The sequence below is a fragment of the Caenorhabditis elegans genome, chromosome IV (genome assembly GCF_000002985.6).
Source record: "Caenorhabditis elegans chromosome IV".
NCBI lineage: Eukaryota > Metazoa > Nematoda > Chromadorea > Rhabditida > Rhabditidae > Caenorhabditis > Caenorhabditis elegans.
In genome coordinates, this window is record NC_003282.8 from 15,741,501 (window position 1) to 15,756,272 (window position 14,772).

General features: G+C 27.8%; 1 protein-coding gene, 61 non-coding genes and 1 pseudogene across 63 annotated transcripts; 45 read left to right on the top strand and 18 right to left on the bottom strand.

Moving 5' to 3' along the window:
- The first annotated feature begins 73 nt into the window (after positions 1 to 73).
- Y105C5A.20 lies at positions 74 to 2,024 on the top strand (annotated as a pseudogene). Its single transcript has 4 exons — positions 74 to 374; positions 886 to 1,023; positions 1,451 to 1,813; positions 1,861 to 2,024. Coding segments are annotated over exons 1-4 (966 nt in total).
- Positions 1,158 to 1,178, top strand: 21ur-4471. The gene has a single exon (NR_064008.1).
- On the top strand, positions 1,337 to 1,357 carry 21ur-2821. The gene has a single exon (NR_064009.1).
- Positions 1,403 to 1,423, top strand: 21ur-5018. The gene has a single exon (NR_064010.1).
- Positions 2,025 to 2,181: 157 nt separating the features above from the next.
- 21ur-4834 lies at positions 2,182 to 2,202 on the top strand. The gene has a single exon (NR_064011.1).
- A 1,976-nt stretch (positions 2,203 to 4,178) lies between these two features.
- 21ur-2347 lies at positions 4,179 to 4,199 on the top strand. The gene has a single exon (NR_064012.1).
- A 104-nt stretch (positions 4,200 to 4,303) lies between these two features.
- On the top strand, positions 4,304 to 4,324 carry 21ur-2872. Its single transcript, NR_064013.1, has one exon.
- 21ur-1169 lies at positions 4,307 to 4,327 on the top strand. The gene has a single exon (NR_064014.1).
- Positions 4,328 to 4,670: 343 nt separating this feature from the next.
- On the top strand, positions 4,671 to 4,691 carry 21ur-1219. The gene has a single exon (NR_064015.1).
- On the top strand, positions 4,675 to 4,695 carry 21ur-2388. Its single transcript, NR_064016.1, has one exon.
- Positions 4,696 to 4,827: 132 nt separating this feature from the next.
- On the bottom strand, positions 4,828 to 4,848 carry 21ur-15688. The gene has a single exon (NR_064017.1).
- Positions 4,829 to 4,849, bottom strand: 21ur-3675. Its single transcript, NR_064018.1, has one exon.
- Positions 4,850 to 4,928: 79 nt separating this feature from the next.
- Positions 4,929 to 4,949, bottom strand: 21ur-9453. The gene has a single exon (NR_064019.1).
- Positions 4,950 to 5,280: 331 nt separating this feature from the next.
- On the top strand, positions 5,281 to 5,301 carry 21ur-522. The gene has a single exon (NR_064020.1).
- A 94-nt stretch (positions 5,302 to 5,395) lies between these two features.
- 21ur-10736 lies at positions 5,396 to 5,416 on the bottom strand. Its single transcript, NR_064021.1, has one exon.
- A 217-nt stretch (positions 5,417 to 5,633) lies between these two features.
- On the top strand, positions 5,634 to 5,654 carry 21ur-14034. Its single transcript, NR_064022.1, has one exon.
- Positions 5,635 to 5,655, top strand: 21ur-3459. Its single transcript, NR_064023.1, has one exon.
- A 200-nt stretch (positions 5,656 to 5,855) lies between these two features.
- Positions 5,856 to 5,876, top strand: 21ur-13527. The gene has a single exon (NR_064024.1).
- Positions 5,877 to 5,998: 122 nt separating this feature from the next.
- On the bottom strand, positions 5,999 to 6,019 carry 21ur-15561. Its single transcript, NR_064025.1, has one exon.
- A 189-nt stretch (positions 6,020 to 6,208) lies between these two features.
- Positions 6,209 to 6,229, top strand: 21ur-499. Its single transcript, NR_064026.1, has one exon.
- Positions 6,230 to 6,873: 644 nt separating this feature from the next.
- Positions 6,874 to 6,894, top strand: 21ur-9595. Its single transcript, NR_064027.1, has one exon.
- Positions 6,875 to 6,895, top strand: 21ur-6224. Its single transcript, NR_064028.1, has one exon.
- An 84-nt stretch (positions 6,896 to 6,979) lies between these two features.
- On the top strand, positions 6,980 to 7,000 carry 21ur-7720. The gene has a single exon (NR_064029.1).
- Positions 7,001 to 7,224: 224 nt separating this feature from the next.
- Positions 7,225 to 7,245, top strand: 21ur-9480. The gene has a single exon (NR_064030.1).
- A 185-nt stretch (positions 7,246 to 7,430) lies between these two features.
- On the top strand, positions 7,431 to 7,451 carry 21ur-10228. The gene has a single exon (NR_064031.1).
- On the top strand, positions 7,432 to 7,452 carry 21ur-10956. The gene has a single exon (NR_064032.1).
- A 32-nt stretch (positions 7,453 to 7,484) lies between these two features.
- 21ur-9922 lies at positions 7,485 to 7,505 on the bottom strand. Its single transcript, NR_064033.1, has one exon.
- Positions 7,506 to 7,541: 36 nt separating this feature from the next.
- Positions 7,542 to 7,562, top strand: 21ur-5940. The gene has a single exon (NR_064034.1).
- A 392-nt stretch (positions 7,563 to 7,954) lies between these two features.
- Positions 7,955 to 7,975, top strand: 21ur-2648. The gene has a single exon (NR_064035.1).
- A 177-nt stretch (positions 7,976 to 8,152) lies between these two features.
- Positions 8,153 to 8,173, top strand: 21ur-2385. The gene has a single exon (NR_064036.1).
- A 177-nt stretch (positions 8,174 to 8,350) lies between these two features.
- On the bottom strand, positions 8,351 to 8,371 carry 21ur-4090. The gene has a single exon (NR_064037.1).
- A 282-nt stretch (positions 8,372 to 8,653) lies between these two features.
- Positions 8,654 to 8,674, top strand: 21ur-7503. Its single transcript, NR_064038.1, has one exon.
- A 256-nt stretch (positions 8,675 to 8,930) lies between these two features.
- Positions 8,931 to 8,951, top strand: 21ur-5635. Its single transcript, NR_064039.1, has one exon.
- A 175-nt stretch (positions 8,952 to 9,126) lies between these two features.
- Positions 9,127 to 9,147, top strand: 21ur-99. The gene has a single exon (NR_064040.1).
- A 228-nt stretch (positions 9,148 to 9,375) lies between these two features.
- Positions 9,376 to 9,396, top strand: 21ur-3676. The gene has a single exon (NR_064041.1).
- A 258-nt stretch (positions 9,397 to 9,654) lies between these two features.
- 21ur-7952 lies at positions 9,655 to 9,675 on the top strand. Its single transcript, NR_064042.1, has one exon.
- Positions 9,676 to 9,780: 105 nt separating this feature from the next.
- Positions 9,781 to 9,801, top strand: 21ur-12577. Its single transcript, NR_064043.1, has one exon.
- Positions 9,802 to 9,903: 102 nt separating this feature from the next.
- On the top strand, positions 9,904 to 9,924 carry 21ur-5249. The gene has a single exon (NR_064044.1).
- Positions 9,925 to 10,105: 181 nt separating this feature from the next.
- 21ur-877 lies at positions 10,106 to 10,126 on the top strand. Its single transcript, NR_064045.1, has one exon.
- On the top strand, positions 10,109 to 10,129 carry 21ur-15695. Its single transcript, NR_064046.1, has one exon.
- A 96-nt stretch (positions 10,130 to 10,225) lies between these two features.
- 21ur-8349 lies at positions 10,226 to 10,246 on the top strand. The gene has a single exon (NR_064047.1).
- Positions 10,227 to 10,247, top strand: 21ur-1718. The gene has a single exon (NR_064048.1).
- A 666-nt stretch (positions 10,248 to 10,913) lies between these two features.
- On the top strand, positions 10,914 to 11,238 carry Y105C5A.1285 (uncharacterized protein). Its single transcript, NM_001276897.2, has 2 exons — positions 10,914 to 11,007; positions 11,163 to 11,238. The coding sequence occupies exons 1-2, from the start codon at positions 10,984 to 10,986 to the stop codon at positions 11,205 to 11,207; spliced, it is 69 nt and encodes a 22-aa protein (NP_001263826.1). The 5' UTR covers positions 10,914 to 10,983; the 3' UTR covers positions 11,208 to 11,238.
- Positions 11,239 to 11,603: 365 nt separating this feature from the next.
- 21ur-1725 lies at positions 11,604 to 11,624 on the bottom strand. Its single transcript, NR_064049.1, has one exon.
- Positions 11,625 to 11,943: 319 nt separating this feature from the next.
- Positions 11,944 to 11,964, bottom strand: 21ur-10186. Its single transcript, NR_064050.1, has one exon.
- Positions 11,965 to 12,211: 247 nt separating this feature from the next.
- On the top strand, positions 12,212 to 12,232 carry 21ur-13788. The gene has a single exon (NR_064051.1).
- Positions 12,233 to 12,328: 96 nt separating this feature from the next.
- On the bottom strand, positions 12,329 to 12,349 carry 21ur-5383. Its single transcript, NR_064052.1, has one exon.
- 21ur-14431 lies at positions 12,334 to 12,354 on the bottom strand. The gene has a single exon (NR_064053.1).
- Positions 12,355 to 12,632: 278 nt separating this feature from the next.
- Positions 12,633 to 12,653, bottom strand: 21ur-2340. Its single transcript, NR_064054.1, has one exon.
- A 683-nt stretch (positions 12,654 to 13,336) lies between these two features.
- 21ur-10445 lies at positions 13,337 to 13,357 on the top strand. Its single transcript, NR_064055.1, has one exon.
- Positions 13,358 to 13,405: 48 nt separating this feature from the next.
- On the top strand, positions 13,406 to 13,426 carry 21ur-8628. Its single transcript, NR_064056.1, has one exon.
- Positions 13,427 to 13,866: 440 nt separating this feature from the next.
- 21ur-11236 lies at positions 13,867 to 13,887 on the top strand. Its single transcript, NR_064057.1, has one exon.
- Positions 13,888 to 13,909: 22 nt separating this feature from the next.
- 21ur-11039 lies at positions 13,910 to 13,930 on the top strand. Its single transcript, NR_064058.1, has one exon.
- A 168-nt stretch (positions 13,931 to 14,098) lies between these two features.
- On the top strand, positions 14,099 to 14,119 carry 21ur-14530. Its single transcript, NR_064059.1, has one exon.
- 21ur-9931 lies at positions 14,100 to 14,120 on the top strand. Its single transcript, NR_064060.1, has one exon.
- 21ur-1582 lies at positions 14,103 to 14,123 on the top strand. Its single transcript, NR_064061.1, has one exon.
- Positions 14,124 to 14,238: 115 nt separating this feature from the next.
- On the bottom strand, positions 14,239 to 14,259 carry 21ur-5597. Its single transcript, NR_064062.1, has one exon.
- Positions 14,260 to 14,386: 127 nt separating this feature from the next.
- Positions 14,387 to 14,407, top strand: 21ur-3061. Its single transcript, NR_064063.1, has one exon.
- A 40-nt stretch (positions 14,408 to 14,447) lies between these two features.
- 21ur-4421 lies at positions 14,448 to 14,468 on the bottom strand. The gene has a single exon (NR_064064.1).
- 21ur-14254 lies at positions 14,449 to 14,469 on the bottom strand. The gene has a single exon (NR_064065.1).
- On the bottom strand, positions 14,451 to 14,471 carry 21ur-9680. The gene has a single exon (NR_064066.1).
- On the bottom strand, positions 14,452 to 14,472 carry 21ur-14471. The gene has a single exon (NR_064067.1).
- Positions 14,453 to 14,473, bottom strand: 21ur-2078. Its single transcript, NR_064068.1, has one exon.
- Between the last annotated feature and the right edge of the window lie 299 nt (positions 14,474 to 14,772).

Below are 14,772 nucleotides of genomic sequence, written 5' to 3' on the forward strand. Positions count from 1 at the left end.
CAAAAATTATGATCTTTTCCACATTTCATTTTGCTCAAAAACAGCAAAAAAATTAAATTTCAGAAGCCCCAAAATGTGCTCAAACTCCAATTGCTAAGTGCTATTCTTCAACTTGTACTGGCCGTTCTACACAATTTTCTCTCTAACATTCCAAATTACTCTACTCTATTTAATATCTTAAATCACCAGCAACTCTTGATCATTTGAAAATCTTCCTTTATAACACGTCATTTGTGCAGATTTTTGTGATAATTTCTGCTTATTTGGCTCAATACAGGTTGCTCACAAATAGTAACAGTGCCGCTGTTTTGTCATTGGGTCCATGTAGTTATGTTAGCCCGAAAATGTGTTTTATAAATTATCATGTGTATATCGTAAGTTTTTTGTGAAATTTTTGGCTCTCCAACCCTGTTTTCCATTTTTTTTTTGAACTTTTTGTATTTTTTTGGTTCTTTTTCGGTCGGTTTTATGGGATTTTAGAACCGATATAGCACTTTTCCAAATTTTTTGTAGTTTTTTTCTTTTTTTTTTCTGAATTTTCCGGAATTTCTGGGAATTTTTTTCTCTTCTCCCCCGCCATGCTTAAGCTTTTTCAGCTCAACCTGAGGCTAAAGCTAAGCCTAAGCCGAAACGTGAGCCTAATGCTAGGCCAAAGCCTAAGCCTTAGACACAGCCTAGGCCTATGCCTGAATCTAAGCTCAAGGTTAAGCCTATCCTAAGCCTGAGTCTAGCCTAAGGCTAGGTCTGAGCCTAAGCCTATGCCTAAGCCAAAGCCTACGCCTTAGCCTATACCTAGGCTTAAGTTTGAGACGGAGCCTAATCCTATGCCTAAGCCTAAGAAATTGGCCATTTCAGAGAAGTAAAACAATTCTTGTAAGTTTCCAGGCATGCAGTCTTGCAGCAGGTTGTGCAATTTCTGTGAATGTTCTTTTCCGTTTCCTGGTTCTTGTAAGAAATCAAGTATCTCAGAATCTTACATATTTGATGATAATTGGATCGTATATTGCTCCATTAATAGTTTTGGTAGGTATTTATTTTTTTGAAACTATCATCACTCCGAAATGTTATTTTCCCTCTAAATACTTGTGAGAAAAATTGAAAAAAAAATCTACTGTTTCTCACATACATTTTATAACTTTGACGTTTCCGTGCTGCAATCACGAAATTGTATTAACTGGTCTATAGAAACCTAATGAGCTGGTCAAATTTCCACATTTTAATTAGGTTTTTTTTTCAAAATTTTGATATTTTAGGAAAACACACATTTTTAGGTTCTGCTGAAACTCGATCATGTTTCACTTAGAAGTTAAAAGAATTGAATTTTCCATTTAGTTGGTGACAACAAAAAAAAACCAATATGTTTCACTGAAGTTTCAAGTCACAAGATACGTAGTTAGGAAGTTTCGGATAGTGCTAAATATTCCAAATTTCAAAATATTTATATTTCTAGGTTCTCCCATTCACTGATACCTGGGATTTCAACTCCGTTCGTGTCTCCACAGCCCTCGAGCACCCATCCTATGACCTATCCATTTACTCTCCATTTTCGGGATTTTCCAATTGTGGAAGTCCACAATTTCTTTTAGCCACCCTACTGGCGCCTACGGAATTCCAATAGGTTGCCTTATTTTGACTCGAAAAGTTCTAATTTTGATTCGCGAACAAACCACAATGTCGGAAAAAACTAAAAAACAAGCACAAACTCTTATTCATGGATTAATGGTTCAATCGATGCTTCCATTTTTTGCGTATATCCCGACATTTTCCGGTTATGTGTATAGTCAAACTACTGGTCAAGAACTGCTGATTTGCGGTGAGAATTTGGAAAAAACATTGAAATTTTACAAATAGTTTTTCCAGAACATTTAATCGCGGTTTCAACTGCATTACCAGGGCTTGTTGATCCATTTATATATTTTTATTTCATTGTTCCGTACAGACAGGCAATTCGAGAATGGATATTTCCAAAAAGTCAACAACGGAGCTCTACAATTTGTGTGACTTTGAACTCTGGTTTCAACTAACAATAAATCATTTTAATATATTTAAGTTAATTTAGAAAATACAGCACTACTAGGTAGTCAATTAAAACAAATTAGAACCGTAAAAGTTTTAAAGCAAAAAAAATATTAAAACCTGTTTCAGTATGTTCACAAAATGTATGTTGATTATACAATTTGATGACTCATCGAATTGCATAATAAATAAAATAAATAATTTTAAAATATCATTTATTGAATCAAAACTTGTTTCACAAGGTTCATAAACTACCAATCACAATCCTACTACAACTGTAACATGCGAAAAAAAAAATTGACAAAATTTTCTTCGTTCTCTGAAAAAGTAATTTTGAAAATCGAAAAAAAAACCATTGCTGAAAACCACCGACAAACTGGCTGTGTTTAGGAAGGAATTAAAATAAAAACTTTACTGAACTAATTTTTTTGTTGAGAAATATGAAATTGATCACTTTTTCAAATTAAGAATATTATCAGTGTATAACTGTTGAAGGACTTCTCCTCATTCCAATTGAAACTCCAAATATTTTCCACCTAATTCTGGATTCGCTTAATGGAAATTTGGAATAAGTATCGATATTCCAGTAGTAATACCGATCAGGGGTGTGCGGAAAATTTGGCAAATGCGGCAAAATTGCAGTGCTTAACAAACTTTGATATTTTTTTAATTTGATATTTTTGAAGCACCAAAACTACTAAATTTGTAACACACATTTGGTTTCTGAATAAGTTCCGTGTAGCATGTTTGCTTAAACACTCAATATTGTGTCATTTTACTAAATTTTTGGGGAAAAATCAATAGTTTTGGTCAAAATAGTATTGTCAAATTTTTGATGTGTTCGGCAAATTAAAAAAATTTTTTTTTTGAAATTTGCCGTTCTCGGCAAATTTGCCGCGCACCCCTAATATCGATCAATAAAAAAATTCGAAGAAAAAAACGCGAAAGTTTGTTTTTGCGAGAAATGTTCCAAATTTATATTTAATGTTTCACTATCTTGTTTTCTACCCACACATAATTTTTTCAGTTACCGTATATCTTCTATTAATATGGCCTCCCTATTAGACTTGCACTCCCTATTAGTATTGCAAGCGCGAAGACCATTGAAAAATAGTATTGCAGCCATATTAATAGAAGAAATACGGTATTCACGATGGATATGACTTTTTCAATGGCTTCTCGGAATGACATTTCAGAAAGTTATCCATTTACTTAAAAAAAAACCTATTCGACATTATGCTATTTCACAGTCTTTTCATATTCAGTATTCAATTATCGACGGGTTGACTGGATTTTTTTGAGTTTTTAAAAAAGCTTCAAACTGTTTTTTTAAAGCAAATGTAAAAAATTTTAAATCTCTCAAAAAAATTGATTTTTTTGAATTTTCTGCTTTCGAGTCACTTTGAAAACTTGGGGTTAACATAAATTAAATTAAATAACTTTTCAGTCTTTCATCTGGAGCAATGCTGGCAGTTAAAAAATTCTTGAAAAAATCCATTAGATTTTGGAATACATTTCTGGGAAGATGTTTAAAATTTTGACTGTTGCACATTTCTTTCACATTTACAGACTTTTTGAATATTTTTAAATGTGACAATAAAATTGCATAGGTTGAATAATCTTAATACCGACCAACAAAGAACTACGAAAAAAAGTTTAAAAATTATTTTATCATCATTTACTATATATAAAGCACTTATTCCGTGTGTCCATGGTTTGTAGTCTATGTAGTCTTTGTAGTCTGCGAAGTTTTAGCTTCTGGAGGGATAGTGAGTTGGGGTTAGTGTAGGGATATAGTCGGGGTACTGTAGTGGTACAATGGTGGTAAGGTAGGAGTACTGTATGATTACGGTAGTTTCAGAAAAATTGGTTTTCAGCTCCAGAAGTCGGGGGGTCGCGCCGGAGGTGCGGTCCACGGCTGGTAGTTAAAATACTATAATACTTCCCGTTCTAAAAAATTGAATGTTTAACCGACAACTTGGAACTTTTTGCAATTCATGAAGTTCCGAGCTTTTTGTAGACAAATAATTCATAACGGAATCCCCCTGAAGATTTCGGAATAAATTAATATTTAAAAACCCATTTTTGAAAAGGTTTGGTTTTATAATAATTTTTTGCAGTTTCAACTTTTTTGTTAAAGCTCCAATTGTTTTTGTTGATATTTCTATTCCAGTAACATTGCGAACCTCGTCACATTTTCATGTTTTAAATTTCTGCGAATAATTAAAAAAATTATTGAACTGTTTCAAGTTGTTTTTATAAAAATGACCTTAAAACATGAAAACAGTGCTGTGTAGGGCTATAATAAAACTACAGTGGAAATGATTTTGAAGACCCGATACTAGGAAAGTTCCTGTTGAAGCTTTTTGAGATTTTTCTATATTATAAAACAAATCAAGCAAAACCAATATTTTCAAAATCAATTCAATAAATCAATTGAAAAAAATCAAATAAAATTCAATTTTTAAAAAATATTTTAGGAAACTTTTTGAACCCGTCAAGCTTCGGTCACTTCAACACAATGTATCTGTATTAGGATTGAGAATAAATGCAAATCATAACAGGCTTTTCATTCAGAAAAAATAATTCGAGCTAAAAAATAAAAAATCGACTGTTTCATATATTTACTAAAATAAAATGTATTAGAAACCAAATCAATCATTTCGTCTTTAGGCTAAATTTATTTTAACGCTTTCTTACTAAACCAATGATATTTTGAGAAAATATGCAAATATAGTTTTTTGATGAAATTGAAATGTTAAAAGAATCCCGTAACACACATTTCGAAAACATTATAATTGTTTTGATTCAACCCCTGTACTGCGATACCTTATCTTCAAGTAACAATTTTGATTTTCTAAATGATCAAACTGAAATTGCAGAAAAATTTAAAAAATCAGATTTGGTTTTTTTTAGAAAAATCTTTTTAAGCAATGTCCTTATTTGCAAAAACCTTTTTAAAAGAGACGGCAACAACAGAAAATAATATTTTTTTGAACTGTTGCCTAAATGAGTTGGTTCCATATTTTTGCTCAATATTTTTGAAGTCATTCAGTTTCAACTATACTTTTTCGAAAAAGATGGTCTGAAAATTTAAAATTTTAGAAAAATAAATATGAAATAAACATTTTCAGAATATTTGTTTCATGGAAATTGCATTTTTGGTTTGCAATGTGTACAATTTTTAAGAATTCGAAATTTTGAAAAAAAAAACAATTCTGTTTCACAACTTTTATGTAACAAATTTTTTAGCAATATAATTGATCCACGCGGTAATTTCATTTTTATGATTTATTATTAAAATAATTTGAGCGCAAATCGAAGGAATGACATACACTGTACATTATTATTTTGAATTTATATATTTGCTGAAAATTTAAATTATCATTTGAGATATTGAGCGAAACGCTCAAATAAAACTGAAGTGTTTGAAATGAGGTTGGAACTGCAACTTTTTTTTGAAAAATATAAAATATTATTTTTCTGGAAGTTGTTAATTTCCAAACTTTTCAAGCAATAAGAAAGCAATTTTTCTAAAGTCAATAGTTCCATTAATAGTAAACGTTGATACAATTTCATGGAGATGTTAAATATAATTATTTTAAGGTCGAAACCTATTTCATACAATGGGTCTTTTGGTTGATTTACATTTTTTTTTCGTAAAATATATATCAGCCCAAAAATCGGAAACAAAAAATTTTTGAAAAGGGGTTTTAGTTCGTAAATTCATCAACATTTCTATGAGATTAAATTGCATGCTAAATAATTTTTTGAAATTAGATTTTGAACTCATACAGTTTCAATAAACTCATAAAGTGAAAACTTTCATTGTTAAAAATTATAACTAAATTCTATTTTAAATTTTTTTTTTTTTTCATTTGAGTTATTTTTTTTTCATTTGAGTTTTTAATCTATTGATTTTCAAAATATTGCATTGAATTACATACAATACAAACAACAATTTTTGTGATTATTTTGTTTTATTTTCGTTTCAATTTTTTTATTGATTTCAAGCTCATACAATTTTGTTAAACTAGTAAGTGTAAGTGAGAATTTAATTTTTGAAAAAGTTGAAATAAACAATTTTTGATAATTGTTATATACTAATTGAGTGAACTTGATTTTTAAAAAAAGTTAAACTTATACAGTTTTCATAAGCCAATAAAAGGCAATTGGTTAAAATTTAAAGTGATATACAAATAACTCAATAAAAAGCACAAAGATAAAGAGCACAAAGAAATCAAAAGTTGGGTCATTGATGAGCAATGCATTTTTGTTTTATCGAGTTTTATTTTCAAGTTTAAAAAAGAACGGTCACTTTCGATAATAGATAAGATATAAAATTTTGAAAAAAAAACGACATAATAATGACTTTTTTTGGGAAAACTTAGTGAACAAATAATTTGAACTCAATTAACTCATTTTTTTATTTCGAAAATTTTTGTGTGGACGAATAAATTGAAAATTTAAGGTTTTGTCGGCCCAGCAGAATCTCTCTCTTCTAAATCTTCTGGTAATCTATTCTAAAGCAAGTATTCAAATTTTTGGTTCATGTGTATAATATTCGCGCATTTGAAAATTTTTCCTTCGAAAAAAAAAAATTTGCACAACAATGCAAAAAAGTTTTAAGAAACACAATTTTAATTTAAAAAAAGATTTAATTAGAAACATGAGTGACAACTTTAAGAACATTTTTTTAATGCAAAATTTCAATTTTTAAACTTTCCAAAAAAAATGAAAAAGTGGCAAAGCCGGCTGAAAACAAGTCACCTGGAAAAAAACTGACAACTTTAATTTCAGAAAAATACAAAAATATTTCACTTAGTTTTTTAAAGGCATTTGAATTTTATTTCAAAATTCTCTGTTCTGAATTGTAGAAAAAATCGAATATTTGAAATGCTGAATTTTAAACATTTTCAGTTTCATGAAACTCTAAAATTCTACTGTTCCGGCGCTATTTCAGTATCAAAGTATCACATCAATTTTTATAGGAACTTTTTTTAACAGGAGGGGTATTCTGTAATGATAATCATGTTTAGTCTAACTAATAATGTTCAAGACTACTGGAAAAAAATATTGTAAATATTTAATTTCAAAGCTGAAAATAACTAAAACAAAAATCAACAAATTCGTGAAATCGGAACATTTTGGATTAAATTTTTCCATTTTCACTAAACCGTGAAAACTGAATTCCAAAGGAGTGGGTGTTCATTTCATTGAAGCAAAAATATTTTGAACACAAATTAAAGAAAAAAAAACACTAATTTCAGTAGTTCTAAAACATTTGTATATTTTAAAATGTCGTCAAATGGACTCAGAAATATGAGAAGAATTTGATAAAGATAAATTTCATTAGCAAATTTCTAAATTTTCAGTTGATCTATATATTTTTGACATGGTCAAAAATTATTTCATTTGAAAAATGAGGCCTCAGTGTTGGTTTTATTGAGTAATAGTAAAAAATTCTGAAAATTGAATACTGTTTCATAATGCTCATTTGTAATGTTAAGAAACCAAAAAGTTACTTTGAAAGAGTTGTTTATGCAAACATGTTTTTTATGAGTTCATTTGAAACATATAATTTTGTTTTTCAAATACCTATCTATTGTAAAATCGAAATTTTTAAATACAACACTTACTGTATGCGTAAAAAATTGTGAACATATTTTCATAAATATTCAAAATTTATGCAACAGACACTCAAATTTTTTCAATTTTTCCAGAGAAATTGAGAATAAAGTTATGTTACAAGCACTTTTTCAATTTTCAGTTGTAACGTCTTCAAAAAAGAAGTTCTACCTGTTCTCTAAACCTATGAAAGAATGCAAAAATTATTTTTTTTTGCTTTCCGTGTTGAACCAATACTCTAAATTGGATGTAAAAATTTTCTACACTTTCCAAAATTTGATAAATAATACTAAAGTAATTCACACGTTAATGGTCAGATGTTATTTGTTTAATCGAAAAATTCATTCAAATTATTTTGGATTATTTTGGAGAAATTGAATAATTGTAATGCTAAATAAAATTGTAATTTTATATTTCAGCAAAAATTGAATAAAGATGTTTGGAAAATACAAAAAAAAACAACTGTTTCGATATGTTAATACAAAATTCGGCAAATTTTTTTAATTATTAAACTGTGAATTTAGTTTCATAGGTTAGTTTAGTAAGTCTCTCGCTTGACTCAACTATCGTTTTTTTTTTAATTCAACCGTGAAATTTATTGTAAATTTACAGTTTATGGGAATTGACAGATGCTTAAGAAAATCAGAAACTCAAGAAAAAATAGTAGGTAGTGACTAATTTGGGATTTTTCATTATTAGTTCATTGGAAATGGATTTCTTATACACAATATTCAATTTTGATAGAAACTAAATTTATGGACTTTGTGAAACATAATTTTTTTTCAATTTTTTCTCGAAAATTTCAGTGGACATATTGGATATATCACAAACCGAGACAAAACTAGAAAGTATACGAATTAATTTCAGCATAATTTTCTACAAAAGAAGTATCAGAGAATGTGAAAAATTTAATAGTCTGTTGAATAATGATAACTTTGTCTGAAATTTTTTTTTTTTAATTTTACAGTTTCATAATTTTTACTTATTCACGTAATTTTTTATTCTTTATTGTCATTAACCCAAAATTAACATAAAACAGAAAACATAACATATAAAAACTACTAATATTTCGAAAATTCCACAATTTCAGTGTGCTAAATTTGTTACATCATATATTTTCCATGATATTTCCGAAAATTGTTGATTCTCATTTTTTTTTATAGTAACTGATTTGCATACATGCTGTCAAAATTTACTCTTGGTTTCTTTGAGAAACTTCAAAAATATTTCAAAAAAGTAATGCTTTACTACATTAATTTAACAAATTAAGTTCTAATAAAGTTTGATGGATATTCCGTGTAGGTTTTCTCGAATTGTTTATTTTTGTTTTATCGTAAAAATCATCAAAAAAACACTAATTAATCTCCAATGCAATGACAGTAGAATTCAGAATTTTTGGCGAAAAAAACTAACTCTCTGAATTAAAAAAATCACTGTTTCAGTGCAGTTTTCAAAAATTTCCAATTTTTAAAGAAAAATCAGTAATTTGACCATCATCTTTCCAGCTATAAATTTTATTAATTTTCCAGTGCCACCTTTCTGAATCCCTATTTTTTCTGATATTTGTAATTTTTTTTCATTCGGTTATCTGAATAAATAACAAATATTTCATGTTTATAGAAAAATACTCAAAAAAAAAACTTGAGAAGTAGAAAATTTTGTTATCAGTTACGTTTATTGTTAATCTGTTTTAGAATGGCATCAAAATTGTTCAATTCAACAGAAAACTATTACAGCAAATTTTCTGAAGAGGTTTTAAGAAAAATGTTCAAATTGATAGAAATGTTTGTTTTGAATGTACTTTTCAAGCGGCTCAAATTCTGCTTTTCGAAAAACTTAAAAATCTCCACTTTTTTGTTTTAATTTGCTATTTTTCTAAATTAATATGAATAAAACTATGGTTTTCCTATTCAGTAAAGTTTTTCAGATTTTTTGTCATTTTGGATTTTTAAAACTTATAATAGTATATTTCAACTGGTTGATATTACTAATGCCTTTCGTTTGCAATAATTATCGTGTTATTGTGATATTTGTTGTTCATGTGAATTAATTTTTCAAAATTTTCCCATACAGTTCATGAACAAAAATTAATGTTTCAGTAGGTTTACAGAAAATAATTATATTTTAAAAATTTGTCAAACTGTATTAAAAATAACCTGTTCTTTCTCATCTCTTGTGAAATTTTTTTCTCAAAAGTGTAAAACTATAAAAAATTGTTTCACTATGCTTATTTAAACATTTCTAACTTGATGTTAATGATCAAATTATATGCTTATAAACTGCCTGAAGCTATTCGACAATCAATATAATTTTTTAAAATTATCAAATTTGTGTACATAAGGAATGAGATGCTTGAATTTTCCAGAGAATTTGTGTTTAAGGCAATTTCCTAAATTGGATGAAAAAAATGTTCTACATTTTCTAAAAGCTGATAAATAGTTTTACATTTATTCACCCTTAATAAAAATATCTAGGAATGCGAAAGAGAGTGTTAATTTTTTGAATCAAAAGGATTTTTAACTGAAAAATCATTTACAGTTTCAAATTGTTTATATGTTTCTATCATAATTTCTGTTGGTCATTGGGCGATGTGTGATCAATTCTAAATTTATTGAATTTTTTTTTGAAATATTTCTTTATCATTTTACTTGAAACATTTCGAGGCAAGTTGCACTGCTGTTTTAGTTTTTTTTTATTATACAGATGTCCAAAACTGATTTCAAAAAAGTGAGAATTGTTGGTTTTTATAGAAACAATATTTCAAATTACCGATATATTTCAAAGTCGAACTATCAATTTACGGAAGTTACCGTCCTTCAAAGTTTAAAAAATTATTTTTGCAAGCATTTTTGGCAACTTTAACGAATATGACGAGACCAAAAAGCCATGCCTGAAGCTGTTATTGAAGATTTTTATTCAACTATCTGTCTAATACATCAGGGCATATAAACTTTTTCATTTCGCCAAAAAATAAAAAAAATCGAAAAAAAAATTTTTTTTTTCGTCATGACAGTTCTGACATTTAAAATATCTGGAAGTAGTCTGATATGGCTAATATTGTTGGGCTTGTCATTACTAACAGTCTTCTATATAACCACAAAAAAATATCTAAGAAAAAATCAAAACTGAGAAAAAACGACAAAACTTATTGACTGACCTAATACAACAAAGACCCATAAACTTTACAATACTTTATTGTGTTTAGGCGGATCGTTTTCCTGGGAAGTTAGAGTCAAGACAATTTCGACTAGCTTTCACCAATTCAATATTCTACTTGGACGGCTGGTGGTTGTCCTCTCATATTCGTCTTTTTTATTTTTTTTTTCTAATATTGTATGTATGTATTCCTACTGGTTTCAAATGGTGAGTTCTATAAATTTGTCGTAAAACTATCTCAAAAACCAAGTAAATAGATACCTCTGACAGTAATCTCAAAAAAACCAACACAGTTGATTATATTTTTCAGTATATAACCAAACTGGGTTTATAAATGATTTTTTTTGTATTTTTTATTTCAGATGATGCCGCTAATCCTCGATACAACCGTCCCAAGGTGGGACTGAAGAGGTGTCGAAGATCGATTATTTGTATTTCTCCATTGTGCATTACATTTAATTTGTTTCTTTTCACGATAATTAAATCGTATTCAAATAAATCAATAAATTAAAATTTCTAATAAAACTTTTTTTTAAATTACTGCTACATGAAAATATGTTTTTTGAGACGTAGCAATAATATCGGTTGAACTTTTAAAAAATACAACAGTTAAATTATTTAATATCGAATTATTTAATAATTCAAAAAATTTGCCGAATTTTGTATTAAAATAGTGAAACAAATGAGTTTTCACATTTTCAAACATCTTTGTTCAACATTATAATTATTGAATTTCTCCAAAATAATGCTTCGATTGGATAAATTTTCCAATTAGATATGATTTTACATCTAATTTAGAGTATTGTTTCAATTTTTGCGCAGTAGCAAAAAAATTAATTTTTGCATTCTTTCATAGGTTTAGAGAACAGGTTGAATTTTTTTAAATAGAACATTGAAAAAAAATGCTTGTAACAGGTATATTCGCAAATTCTCTGGAAAATTGAATAAATTTGAGTTAAATAAATGAATTCGGGCAAAAAAATTTTGGATTGGTCAATTGTGGAGATTCAGATTCTAAAGTTACGTTTGTTATGACCAGAGGTACCCTTTTACATCCCGTGTGTTATTTCCCCAGTTTTTTTCTTACTTTTCGGCTTCTGCTTTCTGATATTTTAGATTTTTTGACAGATGAGAAAAACCGGCAAAACTTTTTTTGATTTGTTAATATAAACGTATGTAATTATCAAGTTTAAGCACATAATGAAACAGACAAATTTTTATATCATTCAAATTTTCATATTTAATATTAATTTTTCAATAGAAAAACAACGAATTTTCTGATTTTCTATACAATTTGCAGCTCTATTGGATACCATTATCAGACCACACGTCTGTATTTTCAGCTTTTCTTAAAAAAAATGTTCTACCTGTTCTCTAAACCTATGAAAAAACACAAACAAATTTATTTTGTTTTTTCGAACTTTCACCAACTGCTGTTACATGCTGAGGTAATAAATTAAAAAGTATAACAGTATTCAAAAAATGCAGTGAAATAGGCGGTAGGCAGGCAACAACTGTCAAAATTGCAGCATTTTTAGTGAATATGGAATTGAATGAACATAAAATAGGTTTTTATTTTATGCTAAATTCGAAACAGTGAAAGTTTCAAAACATATTCATTTTAAATTTAAACTTCAGTTTTAAAATTTACTATCGCGCTGTAAAAATGATTTTAAAAAAGAACTATTATTTTTACCAAACCCGTTTTATGTATTTTGCAAAGGCTCGGATTCACTTTTAATAAACAACTTTACTAGCATAGTTAGTAAACGGAAGATTCTGGATTTTTCTCTTAAAAACTTTTAAATTTTGGAATGAAATTAAAATAATTTGGCTTAAATTTCTCCATTCTATCAAAGTTGACCAAGTCTAAGATAATATATGAATACACTGGAACAGCAAAAAAATTTGAAAAAAGAACTTCCATCAATTTTTTTCGCTTCTATTTATATCCGGTTATAACGGTTCATATTCCATAACTTAAAGAAAAATCCTTAAAAGACTTTACTCAAACTTTTGTTTTATGAAAAACGTTTTTTAATGGTTTAAAAAATAAAATAATATCACTAATGTTCATAGAAATTGAATTTATGACCTTAAAAACAACATCAAATGTCGGCTAAATTGTTATTTTTTTGAAATTTTTCTTTAACGATTTTTTCGACATATCTAAATTTCTGAATATATAGAAACGTGAAAATGTGTTATCCGAGTGAACAGTATCGTTATGTTTTGGCTCTAACAGTTTCATCTTGTTCATAAATTTGTTACGGACAAAACTTGTTCACTTCTCGAAGAAAATTTAAAAGAAAATTTACTGTAGTTGAAGAAATTTATTATAATGCTCCAAAAATTCATATAATAGTTTTATTCAAAATAGCACCAAAAAACTATACCAAGACTAGAAAAAATCGAAAATAAACCAAAATTTTTCAGAAAAACCTACTTTTTGTTGTTGGAGATTGGGTCATTGGTTCTTGTTGAAATAAAATGTTTCAGAACATCCATTTAAACAGATAGGCATTTGCAAAAATAATATAAAAATAATATAAATTTCACTGTTTCAGAGTTTCTGATAATGTGGTGGTTGTATTTTGATTGTTAGTTGCATTTCAATTGTTATGTTGTTAATATTTTCAAAAATCAAATTTCTCACAATTGGTGTTTATGATATTATAACAAGGTTATTCGAAAAATTACATTTCCAGGTTTCAAAAGTCCAAACTTTGATTATCAAGATCTTTACAGAAATATAATTGCTGTAATCCAATAACCAAAATATTACAATTTATATACAGTTTTTCTGTAATTTTTAAACCACTTTTCGGATCAAGAACACTTATAAAATTTTTTGTTTAATTATCACTATTTCAGTGAGGTTTTATATTTTCAGTTGAGCTGTTTTATTAAAAGGATTAAAGGACGATCCGTTCTTCGAGTGCTATGCACTGCGGATTTGGGAGTCAGGTACACTGTTTGGTGGTGTTAGTCATAATTGATTTCTATTTACAAGTTTTGACTTTTTCAGTATCATTGTAAATTATTCTAAACATTAACAAACTCTGCTACAGTTTTTCCATATTCTTTGGTGCATATTTTACCAAGTTATTTAAGATTCACACATAATCTCACACAGAAGTGGTGAACCAGGATTACTGTCCATGCCCCAAATTTAATTTTTCGAGGACTGTTTTTCTGGTAATTTTTTAACGTTCCGAAACTTGTGATAAATAGAAACACGTTAAAAAAAAGTAATATTTCAATAGCTTCAAAAAAAAAGCAACAGGCAATTTACAAATTAGTGAATTCGTGCTTTGGATAACCTTTAGAAAAACAATGTAATTTTTGAAAAAAACGTAGGTTTCAAAAAGTTTTCAAAAGCAAATATAATTTTCCGAAAACTTTATTTGTTTTATTGATTAGCATAACTGTGTTCAAAATTCGGAAATCACAATCACATTAAACGGTTGACAGGACATCAAATTTACAGTAAAACTGAAACAGATCCTCAATGGTGCTCAATGATTTTTAATTTTTAACAGTTTCTCCACCACCATAAGTTTCTGGAGATATTGAAAATATTTACTAAATATGAATTTTTGATATGAATTTTCTCAAAAAAAAAACATTCATTTCAAGAGTGAATACAAAGTGTAGCAAAAGTATCAATAAAGCAGAATGGGAATTTTAGAAAGTATATATAAACACATTGAAACGGCACAAAATATAAAAGAAAGTATTCACACTTTTTTACATCTTTTTATATTCGGTTATTATGGTTTATTTTTTATATTTTAAAGAAAAATCCCAAAACGGCTCTATTTCTGTGTTTTCATACACTATTATTACGGAAAATATTTTCCGGTTAGAATTTTTCTTTTGAAACATTTGAAATGTTGAATGCCATTTTGTTTTAGCTGTTTAGTAGTGTAACTTTCAAGTTCGTGAACTTATGTGTAAACAGAAAAATTG